Source organism: Cenococcum geophilum (assembly GCF_001692895.1).
Source record: "Cenococcum geophilum 1.58 unplaced genomic scaffold K441scaffold_46, whole genome shotgun sequence".
Taxonomy (NCBI): Eukaryota; Fungi; Ascomycota; class Dothideomycetes; order Gloniales; family Gloniaceae; genus Cenococcum; species Cenococcum geophilum.
Genome location: NW_027137604.1, coordinates 1463586 through 1475018, shown reverse-complemented (window position 1 = coordinate 1475018; position 11433 = coordinate 1463586). Strand labels below are relative to the sequence as shown.

Here is an 11433-nt window from a genome sequence, read left to right as displayed (position 1 = left end):
ATATAGTGTAGGTGCAGGCAATAGAAATAGGTGGTAGGATATAAGTAGGGTAGTGAGTTATAGGGTAGCAGGTATTAAAGATAGTAGTAAGATAGTAGTAAGTAAATCCGATTCAGGTCGACAGTTTTTAAAGATCTTAATAAAAATAATATTAAATTAGTAGAATATGGCATCGTTATAGAGGTTCTTAGGAGCTCGTCTTTAACGTCATTTATATTAATTATCAAGGTCACTATTAGGTACTTAAAAGGCAAAATTATACTTACAGAGCTTAGCAATTAAGACTCCGTATTATAACCCTTATACGTTCTATTTTAAGTTTTCTAGAAACGTTAAATCTTTATATAGAGCTGGAATAAATACTACGTATCAAATAGGTGACGGAGATATCTTATTTCCGCGAAATTATTGACCGGCATGGCTAAGGTTTGTTAGTGCTTATTATTAAACTAGCTTAATACTATAGATAATTGCCTAGTTCTTATACTTACGGCTAGCTTCGTCTCTAGTCCGCACTAAATCCGTTCTCTAAACTACTATTAAAATTGTCCTTAAAATTATCCTTAGAACTTTTTACATCACAGCTATTAAAACTCTTATCCCCAATATTATTTCCGTTATCAATACTATCTAAGTCCTTATTAGTTTTACTTTCGGACTCTATATTAGGAGCATTAACTTTAGAATCTTCTTTATTTTTCTCACTATATATAAGCCTTCTAAGGTCTAAGGTTGCATATCTAATTCTATATATTACTACATCAACAATAGAGACGTAGTAATAATTATAATTAAGAAAATCTCCTAGATACTAGAATCTCCTAAGTTTCTTATAAATATCTCTTAATACGTCACTTTCTAATAGAGGCCACAGTCTAATTCAATAAAGTTCTATCAAGTAGGTTATTTCTTTATTTAATACTATATAACTATAATAGTTAGACAAAATAGCAGCAATCTATAAATGAGTTTTCGCTATTTTCTATAATATAATTACTAAAAATAATGTTAAACTTTTATAAAAGAAGGGTAGGGGAACCTACTAAGTAGTAGGTTGCTTTCCTCTATTCCTTTAACCCTAGTAAAACTAAGGTGCCCATAACGGTAAAGGATGGCATATTATATAAAAGTGCTACGCCTTAAAGGTAGGCCTAGGTTTCTTACTATTTTAATAAGCTTATAGAGGTCGCTCGCTTCTAGAATATAAAGTATTTAGTTATAAAAGCGGAGGACGGCTTCTTAGTATATATTAGAGCGTCTAGAGAACTTATACTTCTTAATCGCCGCCGTAAGCTTTAATAGTACATCAATTAATATTAAGGATTGGGTTAGGCGGAGTCCGTAAATAGATTTATAAATTAGATATATTATATCTAGATCGTCTAATAAGTCTAACTCTATTAGTTTTAAATTTATAAGCATTTCCGTAAAAACCGAAAAGCTAGCTACTAACCTATTTAATAATACTAAAAGTCTTAATAATACGGGATTGCTAACGCAAAGTATGGCGTCGCCCTTTATATTAATTAAAGTGACTTCTAGTTGTTTATATTTTAAGTTTAAGTAAGGTATAATTATCACAAATAAATTTCTAGAGTGCATGGAAGACATTTAAACTACTAGTATATTTCTAAAAAATTAATCTATATCCGTTAAGATTGCGATCCTATTAAAAAAAGTACTAGCCTTAAAATCTCTCTTACGGCCTTTTCCTACCCTTAATTTTCCCGGACCACAAGTAAAGGATATCTATTTGTAACTCTAGAATTTTTAGAATACTATTTATTAGCCTCGTGCTTTCTATATAAGTAAAACTCACTTTATAGTTATTTTAGGCCGTTTTATTAGAACCTTTCTCTTTACCGCTAGTAGGGGGTCTAAAGTTAATTTTAATTTAGTACTTATTTTAGCGTATATAATAATAACAACATTACTTATATATAAGGCAATAGATAGAAATGCTACGGCTACATTAGTTATACCCTTTTTAGGATACGGCTGCAACTATACTTTGCCTAAAGGCTAATATAGTACGCCATTTTAAATGCAAACTCCAGTAACTAGCATACTAAATACTCCTCTATATTTTGGCAATAAAGCTAAATAAAGATAGCTAAGGTTAAAGTAAGCATATCCTAGAAAACGAGACTATTTAAAAATAAAGTTAAAATTCGCATTCTGTCCTCATTACATTTATATATCCTATAAAGATTATTTTAGCTTTAACTAAATAAACCGTTGCGCTAATTACCCATAACCTATAACCTATAACCTATAACCTACGACCTTATATATAGTCTATATCTCCACTATTACAGCACTATTAGTTCCCCTTATTATCGATTATCTATAATACTAACCCACTAAAGTAGCTTACTTAAAGGCACTGCCTATAGTACGCGTACTTGCTAAGTAGCTACTAAGCTTAGATATATCGACCGTATAAGAGGTAATAATAAGACTATAAATATAGTTACATTACTAACTTCTAGCGTTTTATTAGAATCTATTTAGTTTTTTAAATAGATAATATACCAATTTAGGAGTTCCTAAGGGCGAGCGCTTTAACTATTATGTGGAAAGCGCCATTTATAAAAGGTTAGAATAATTAGGTACGGAACATTTTAGTAACTAGTATTAATATCCCTCTATAGCGGAGGTAAATGGAAATAATAGCTACTCTTTCGCAGTATGCTAATATACTAGGGTCCTTTAGCTATCCGAGCTCCAACTAAAACGACTTATTAGCTTAATTATTAGGCTTAAGTTTCTTAAGCTGTATAAAAAAAATTAAGCGGCGAGACTAATTAGCTCCCTGCTCAAATAGGCTGAAGAAAGATCTATACTAACTAAGATGTATTCTATTTAAAGCTATCTCTAGACTTCTTTAAAATGTGGAACTATAAATAGAGGTTAGATAAGATTATGGCTTTAGATATATTATAACCCTCTCGCCTAAATTAGGCCGATCTTTTTTTTGCCGCTATAGTTTAATACGTTAAGACTAGCTGTTTGCTTCACTGCCTAGTATATATATATCACTTTACCTTTTAACTAGATTAGTGTTTAAAGCTATATAGCCTTATCTAACCCCGGCCTAAGAGTTTATAGCGCTCCTAATTATATCTACGCTAATTAATATCGTAAAATAGACTACTGGCTACTAAGGTATACTTGTTCAAGATTAATGGTATATTAAGTAGCGCTAAGGATCTATAAGGGTCGGAGTATAACTACGCACCCTAGATAAATGGGATAATGCCCTATTACGGCAGATAGCTAGAGAGTTGTTAATTAATAATACTACCCTATACTAAATAATACTAAAAATATTCAGCTAATATATCCGGGAGACTCTATTTATTAAATTTGTTACGGCCGCTTTAGTAATAGCGATGGGAATAAGAAGGCTAACTAGATTAGATTATAAGATAGCAGGGACCCTTATAGATTAAGGAAGTTTAATATTAAAAATAGCTAGTATAGGAAAAGCGATTAGGAATAGATCGGTTATAATATCCTAAGAGGTAGAAAGCCATAGCAGAGCTATTAAGATGTGGATATAGCCTAGTTAATAATAGTTAGATATTATTAGGGACATTAAGATCAAGAAGTACCTAATATATACCCACTTATTAGAAATGGAGCACTAATTATATAACTAATAAATATAATAAGCATTAATAAAGCTATCGCTTTCTATGCATTTATAATAGATTTAAGCCTCGCGGTTAATGGATAATAAGTAGCTAAGAAACTTGCCTTAACTACCTAAAGACAGATTAAAAGCAATATAGTTAAGACAAATTAGAACGTAAATAATAAGATAGAAGACAATTCGCTGTTTAGCCCTTTATAGAGTAAAAAGAAAATATTCGGCGCTTTGATAGTGAGGACAATGCAATTAAAAAGAAATATAAGAAGGGCGAAGAATGCGAAAAAGCTATTAAAAGATAGTTTAGAGGGCGGAAGATATCGGATAACCATTTATATAGTAGAGGAACCGGCTACTACAACAAAGAACGTCTAGATAATAGTAAGAAATGTTATTTAACTAAACATTATTATAAGAAAGGCTCTTTACAGCACAGAATACCTAGGAGCCGCTACGTATAATATAGAAGGAAAAGCTTCTAGCGCACGGACCACCAGTTAAGGCTAAGGCTACTATTTCGCCTCCGGCGGCTATCTATTTATCCCTTTAAGGCGGCTATACTTCTATTTTAGGGCCCGCTTCTAAAACTATCTAAATTACTAGCCCTTATAACGAGTGTTAAGCCTTACCTATTTATGGCCTATTAGGTTAGTTGGGCTTTCTTATCACAGCAGTTGCTAAGGTATAAACTATCTCACTTTTTTAATCCCTCTCTGGCGGGAAGAGGGGGCGCTAGCGAGGCTGAATTAGGAAAGGGCTTAATAAACTTTCGCCTCGCGTTATGCTAACGCTTATATATATATTTATCTTATATTCCCCCTCATTCCTAGTCTACTAGGAGGAAATAGCTTCTACTTCCCTAATTAACACAATAACTAAACTAGTATAGTTAAGAATAAATATCAGCCGCATAAGTAAGCTCGCCAGTAATATTTATTATCTCTCCGTAATTTTAACGTACCAGTTTAGACGTTCTCGTACTCGCGTTAGCAATTAAAAGCCAGTTAATACTTCCTTAGGTCTTAGACGATTACTATAGCTTATACGATTCCGGTTCCTTAACCTCCCTATAGAACTACGTATCTAAATCTATAAGTGTATTTATAAGCTTTACAGTGTATAGGAATAAATAAGTAACTTAATTATAAATCTATGGGAAATTTAAGTGGTATAAATATATAAAAGTAAACCCCTAACTCCGAAGCCTATAAGTTATTTTAACCATATCTAAGATATATAAGGGTAGTGCTAACGCTAGTAAAATAGGGCAATATATAGGGTCTGGTAGTCGGTTACAGTATTATATATAATAGTCCTCCGCGACCTATTGAGATAATCGGATTCCTGCCGGTTAAATAGTTAAAATTTACTCTAAAAGCGCTTCACTGCAATTATAGCCTTCTATATATTAGTAGACAAGTCTATAGAGAATATAGTAACGTTATAGCAAAGCGTGGAGAATTTAAATTCGTCTTTTCTTCTATTAATTCTAAGCTTTACCCCCTTGAAGGCCTTATAATACTAAAGATAATATATAAATATCGTATAGATATAAACCAATTATTTAACTCTTAGTTACTATTTAACTCTTAGCCACTTATCCCTAAGTATGTTTAAGATTTTATTGGTATCTTAGGGGTCGCTAGCGACATTTATATATCTTAGCAATATAAAAATATTAATAGGGATAACCGGGATAAGGAATAATGGGAAGACGTTACTAAGAACCTACTACGGAAATTAGGAGAAATTAAGCCACTTAAACGGCTTTAAGTAGTTGCTATAAATAGAAGAGGAGTTTAATACGTAGAGGCTATATTCCTAGGAGCTTAAGAAGGTTATAAAAGTAGATGGAGTATTAGGCCAGCTTGCAGAGTATATAACCCTTCTTTATAGAAAATAGCTAAACGCTAGAGCACTATTTACATTTCATAGACCCTCCGAATCGGTTTATAGGCGCCGCCACCCTTACATTTTATATATAACCCACGTCCCCCTTTTACATACGTTTATATCTAGTAATGGCAATAATTAGCTAGTTATAATTATATTATATAGGCTCCATAAAATCGGCCTCTGTACCTCTACGCGGTAGAGCCTAAGGGCAAACGCAGAGACGTATATACGGCAGCGCATCGCGGGCGCTGCGACGTGGTAGTAACGGGAAAAAATTTCTTGCTAGGAGGGTAAGCCCTAGCGGAGACTTAAGAACACAGCTACTATGTCTTAACGTACGTTTCGAGCCATTAAACTATAGCAATCTCTATCTCCGGCGACCCCTTTCCTTCTATATAGTATAACTACTATACGCGCAATCAAACCACATACACCTTATAGGTAGGAGGCCTATAATAAGCCTCTTATCCACCTACCTTTACGCCACCCTATTTAACAGCCTGGATTTACCATATAAATAGTATTTCTTTTATCTTCCTCTACATATCTTTTTAGCTAGGAGATATAGTAGGGGACCTAGGTTAGGGCCCTAAAATAAGTATCCCTTAACCCACTAGCGTCTATAAAGTAACTGGTCTATATAGAACATCCAAATCTAAGCAACGTGTATAGTCGATTACGTTAATCTAATTGGCTAATTCTTATCGATAATAAATAGACGAATTTCAGCGGGTTAAGGGATATAGGAGAAAGGGTATAGGAATCTACAAACGTATAGAAGCATGGTACGAACGTTTTAAGTCTTAAAAACAGCAACTAATAGTATTTTTCCTTTTGTTAATATAGTACGGATATTATCTAGGGGGGGTACATAGTGTACTACCTCTTACGTCTCCCTTAGAGGTTTTTTATGCCTATATATATCGGTATTAGTCTGTATAAACTTAAAAGAGGACCATATTAGACGTTAATTAAGAAATAATAATACTAGTCTATGGCGAGAAAAATACGACAGTTTTGGTCATGCTGTTAATCGTTCCGTTTACAGTATACGGACCCGCGTTAACCGCATAAAAGAACCCTACTTTAAATGGCGCTGCTCTTCTTCTTTTCCTTCCCTTTCTCTAGTTTTAGATCCTTGTTTATAGACAATCTAATCATATAGGCTAATGCGTCTCTCTTACCGTATCCGTGCCTTAATTAACTAAGTCGCTAATATAGGGGGTTTTTCGCCCCTTAGGATAGACGTTATATTATATTATTAGAGCTTTAGGTAAAGGCTTAATGTTATAAATAATATCACGTATAAGTTACGTATAGTCTTTAATTATATAATAATCGGAATTGTGGGGCTGATTATAGTTATATAGTTATTGCTATTACTATTTATATTTATAAAGGCTTAGTTAAAAGAACAGAATCTATTAGTAGCTAGTAAACTAGAATTTTAAGATAAGGATTAGAAATATCTATTACTATTCCGGTATACCACTAGCGCTAATACTAAATACTATAAACCCTGGCTTCTAGTTATATCCGCTTTACTAGTTAAAATTACGCTTAAAGAATATAGGCTAAATTAAAGTTTTATTATAGGGGGTATCAAAAAATCCAAAATGCTAATATACGCTGTAGCCTTCTCTACTTAGTTTAAGTTTACTAATCCTCTATAGATTAATAATATTACTTCTTTAAGGCAAGTGCTTTGTGCAATTATAAAATTAGAAATCTACAATTTAACCTTTATATTTAGCGTTACCAGCACTATTGACGGCAATAATTCTATTATCCTCCTCTCGGAAAATACTATAAGGGAGCTCTAGTTATTCTAGGGTGATACCGTATTAGTTAAAGCACAAAATTAGAGAGATATAGTATTAACTATAGTAGTAGGCAGTAATGCTAACAATAATAGCGCTTAAATAAATTAGGTTGTTTGCTATAACCTACAAATTAAGTATAGCGATACTGTTATAGTTTGCCTATGCCTAAATATTAAACATATACGTTATATGGCTTTTATAGACGTAGATATTAACTTATATTTAGGTTAAGCGTATTACTATTCTTCCTATTAAGGATTGCGTTTAGGGTTTTAGTAACTTAGTATTTAATGACTTTCTTATACCGTACTTTTAGGAAGCGTAATAACTAGTATAATAGGGCGATACTTTTCTAGTTTACCGAGGTATAAGACGAGTAAACTTTAAGGTTGTTAAAGTAGACCCCTCTAAGTATAGTATCGTTACGCAAGATACTATTATTTACTATAAAGGCGAGCCGATTTAGGATTAAGTTAATTTTTTAAGCTTTAGAGAATTTGGTTTAATATACTACTATAGGCAGCTGTCAGATAATCTATATTCTCTGTGGCGTAGGACGTGCACGAGTCACGTGCACGGGTCACGTGTATTGTAAATATCTTCGTCTAAGCCCAGGGACCCTAGGTCAAGACAAGGTCAAGACACTAATCAAGACACAATCAAGATCATCAATCAATCAACCCATTTCATCAATGAATAGCTCTATATGAATTATCTGACAGCAGCCCCTCTTAAAAAAGCTAGCTTATTAACGTATTAGTATAAAAGGGGGCTATGGCCCCGCTCTCCTCTAACAAAAAAAATGGCGGAATTCTACTTATTAAGTACTATTCGCGCTCTTAGGAGCATTTTGGGAATAGAAAAACTATAAAGAAAAATTCTAAGCTATATATCTGTAGTTAATCTAATAAACTGGCCTAGACTAGGTCGTGATTTAGATAATTTAGTATTAAAACATTTAAACGACCCTGATTCGTTTTTACGTAAAATATTTATTAATTACTTAAAAATAGAAAGTTTATCATTATATAGCAATTTATCTCTCTAGGGACCGTCACTAGATAAGTACGTAAGAACTTAGTATCTAAATGTTAAAAGCACTAATTTATATATATTTGTGTCCAGACAAAGCACATTACTCCTAAATTTTAATGCTACATTCTATCTATTACTTCGCAGTAAAGGATATAGTTGGCCGCTTTAGGATTAGTCCTAAAACACTTAGCGGCACTACTGAAATATAGAAATCTAAACTTGTAATAGACCTTTATTATATAATATGCCCTATTTTTATATATAAATAAGAGTATAAGTAAATATCCTCTTCTATAATAATAGTCTTGGCATTAGTACTTTGGACTATATACCAGGAATATATATATATGCCCCTAAATTTACTATTATTGCGAATAAAGACCTAGATTAAGCGTTAGAGGTAAAAACTATATAGTTTTATAGTTTCTTTTCCCTTCTATATCGCGATCTTATAGCTAAGGTGCCTCTAGAGTTTATTAAGGTAATAGGGTAAGAGCTATGCAAAGCAATAGGGTATAATCCTTTTATCTTAAACATAAGCTTTATAGCAATTAGGTAGGCTTATATCCTATAAACTATAAACTTTTATAGACTACTTCTACCTATATTAATACCCCCTTCTACTAGGTAGTTTATATTATAATATAGAAAATTATAACAAACTCCTTACTATTAAACGCTTAGGCTTCGCCTCGGAAAAAATCAAAAGGGTTTTGTAAATAATCTAACACATTTTTATTAACTAGTCTAATAAATAGGGACTCGCCCAAGCTAGAAAGTATATTAAGTATAACCTATAGGATACTCCAAACCTGCCCCGCACATGCAACCTTACCAAAAGGTAGCGCCACACTTCAAAACTTACGCATACCCATCTTACCATCAAAAATAATCGATTTTCTAACTTTTAAGACTTAATTCCTACTGCCTAGCGAGCCAGAGGTAGATTTATTTGTCGTTTTACCCCCTTTCCCCCAACAGAAAATTCTTCTTAGGGGTGGTCCTAGCTTATAAGCGAGGCATAGACAGGAACACCAAAACTAAATACCAAAACCACGAAATATAGAGGCTAGATTTTCTACTACCTTTTAGCCTAATCTCCCCAGAAATCTTCTAGTAGGATTAGTAAGGAGAAAGGGTATAAGGATAGTAAAAACTAGGAAACCCTTCTATAAGATACAAAATGCCAAGGCCTAATAGGTCCAAAAAAAACCCTCCTATAGAAATAAAAGAGGACATCCTCAGTCTTCTCCTAAAAAAGAAAACTAAAAACCTGCAAAAAAGACAATAAAACCAACGACTACTATGGATAGTATGCCTAGTATACCTCCCTCTTCCCTTACTCCGGAAGAACATCTATGCGAGGCTTTAAGAAGCCTAATCCAGGCCTATAGAGGGCTAGAAGGAGAAGAATAAGTTGGACAGCTAGTGGACTATACACAAAATATCCTAATAGGAAAAAACCCCTTTGCAAAAGAAGAAGAAGAAGAAGAAGAAGAAGAGGCAAAAGAGGTCCTAAAAGGACTAGTAGAAGAAGTAAGAGCTCTCTGTAAGGAGGTGGCTCCTATTAAAGAAACTTACGCAGAGAGGCTAAAGAAGGACCTCCCCCCTTCTTNGTCCNCCCTACCCTCCNTATNACCACCTTTTACCCCTTCTCCTTCTAGTAGAAGTTCTACTTCTACTAAAAGTAAGAAAAAGCAGCTATAAGAAAGGAAGCTAGTCCTAATTACAGACGAAAAGGACTAACCTTTAGATACCTTCTCTATACGAAACAAAGTCAATTAACTATTTGCATCAAAACTGTAAGTAAAAAAGCCAGTACTAGCGTCTATAGCTAGAACTAAAGGAAAACAAAATATTCTCCTTACGACTATAGAAGAGTATAATGCAGATTTCCTAGTCAAATATAAGGAGATCTGGCATAACTGCTTTACCTTTTAAAGAGAATAAAAATTAGAACCATGGGTTTAAATTATAGCCCACGGGGTTCCTACCCTACCTTTCCTAAGAGAAGGAGGCTCTAAGCTTCTAAAAGAAGAGATTGAGACCTTTAATCCTATAAGGATACAAGGACTACCTAGATGGATCTTATCTAGCGAAAAAAGACACAATCCACAGACCAGATTTAGCTCTATAGTTTTTACTATAGAAAACGAAGAAAAAAGACAAGAAATCCTTAAGCAAAAAGAGATATCAATTGCAGGTACAGCTACTAAGGTAGTAAAATACCTCGAAGTCTCTCCTACTACGCAGTGTACTAGCTGCCAAAAATTTGGCTATATAGGAGACAGATGCTCTACTAGAGCCTGTAGATTTTGTGCAGCTGCACATTTATCTAAAGACCACTCCTGTTCTACCTGTGTAATAACGGGCAAGCCTTGCCAGCATACTACCCCTCTTTGCATTAACTGTAAAGAAAACCACTTTGCGAATAGTAAAGACTGCGAGGTTCTAAAAGCAGCTAAGCTAGTAGGTAATACTAGCTTAGAAGGTTCCATGGAAGAATAAAATAAAACAAATAGGAGTCTAGAAGGAGGGAACTCCTACTAGGCTCTTAGTAAAAAGATATTAGAGAGCGAAAGGACAGAAATAAATTGCAAAAGGACAGGGACAGGTGTTAGGATTTCTTATGGTTTTTCCTACCGTTTTCTCATTTCCTAGTAGTTGTAGTACCTTGGTGTTTTACTAAGAAGCTATAAACTCCTAAGGGTTTATAAACTACTAGGATATAGCTACTAGTACATATTAAGCTGCCTAGAAAGGATTTATGTATATAGAACTATAGCGCCATAGCCTAGAGGCTGCATGCGTAGTATTATACGTAGTATAATACAACGGACCTATAAAAAAAATAAAAAAAATAGGATACTCTATATAAGTTCTAATCGGATAATTTAGAAGGTATGGCCAAACTATATAGCTACCAATTTAGAAACATTGTCTATGCTAATCTTATTAGATATTTTTTAAAATATAGGTAAAATAACCACTTACTCTTTCGGGCTAATAGGTTTTTAAAGCGCT

The 11433-nt window shown here is 33.5% G+C and overlaps 1 protein-coding gene across 1 annotated transcript; it reads left to right on the top strand.

Annotated features, from left to right (window-relative positions):
- Positions 1-10380: 10380 nt before the first annotated feature.
- On the top strand, positions 10381-10917 carry K441DRAFT_732052 (uncharacterized protein; the record flags this gene model as incomplete). The annotated part of the gene is made up of 1 exon (XM_067654240.1): positions 10381-10917. A coding segment is annotated over one exon (537 nt), but the record flags the coding sequence as incomplete, so codon positions are not given.
- Between the last annotated feature and the right edge of the window lie 516 nt (positions 10918-11433).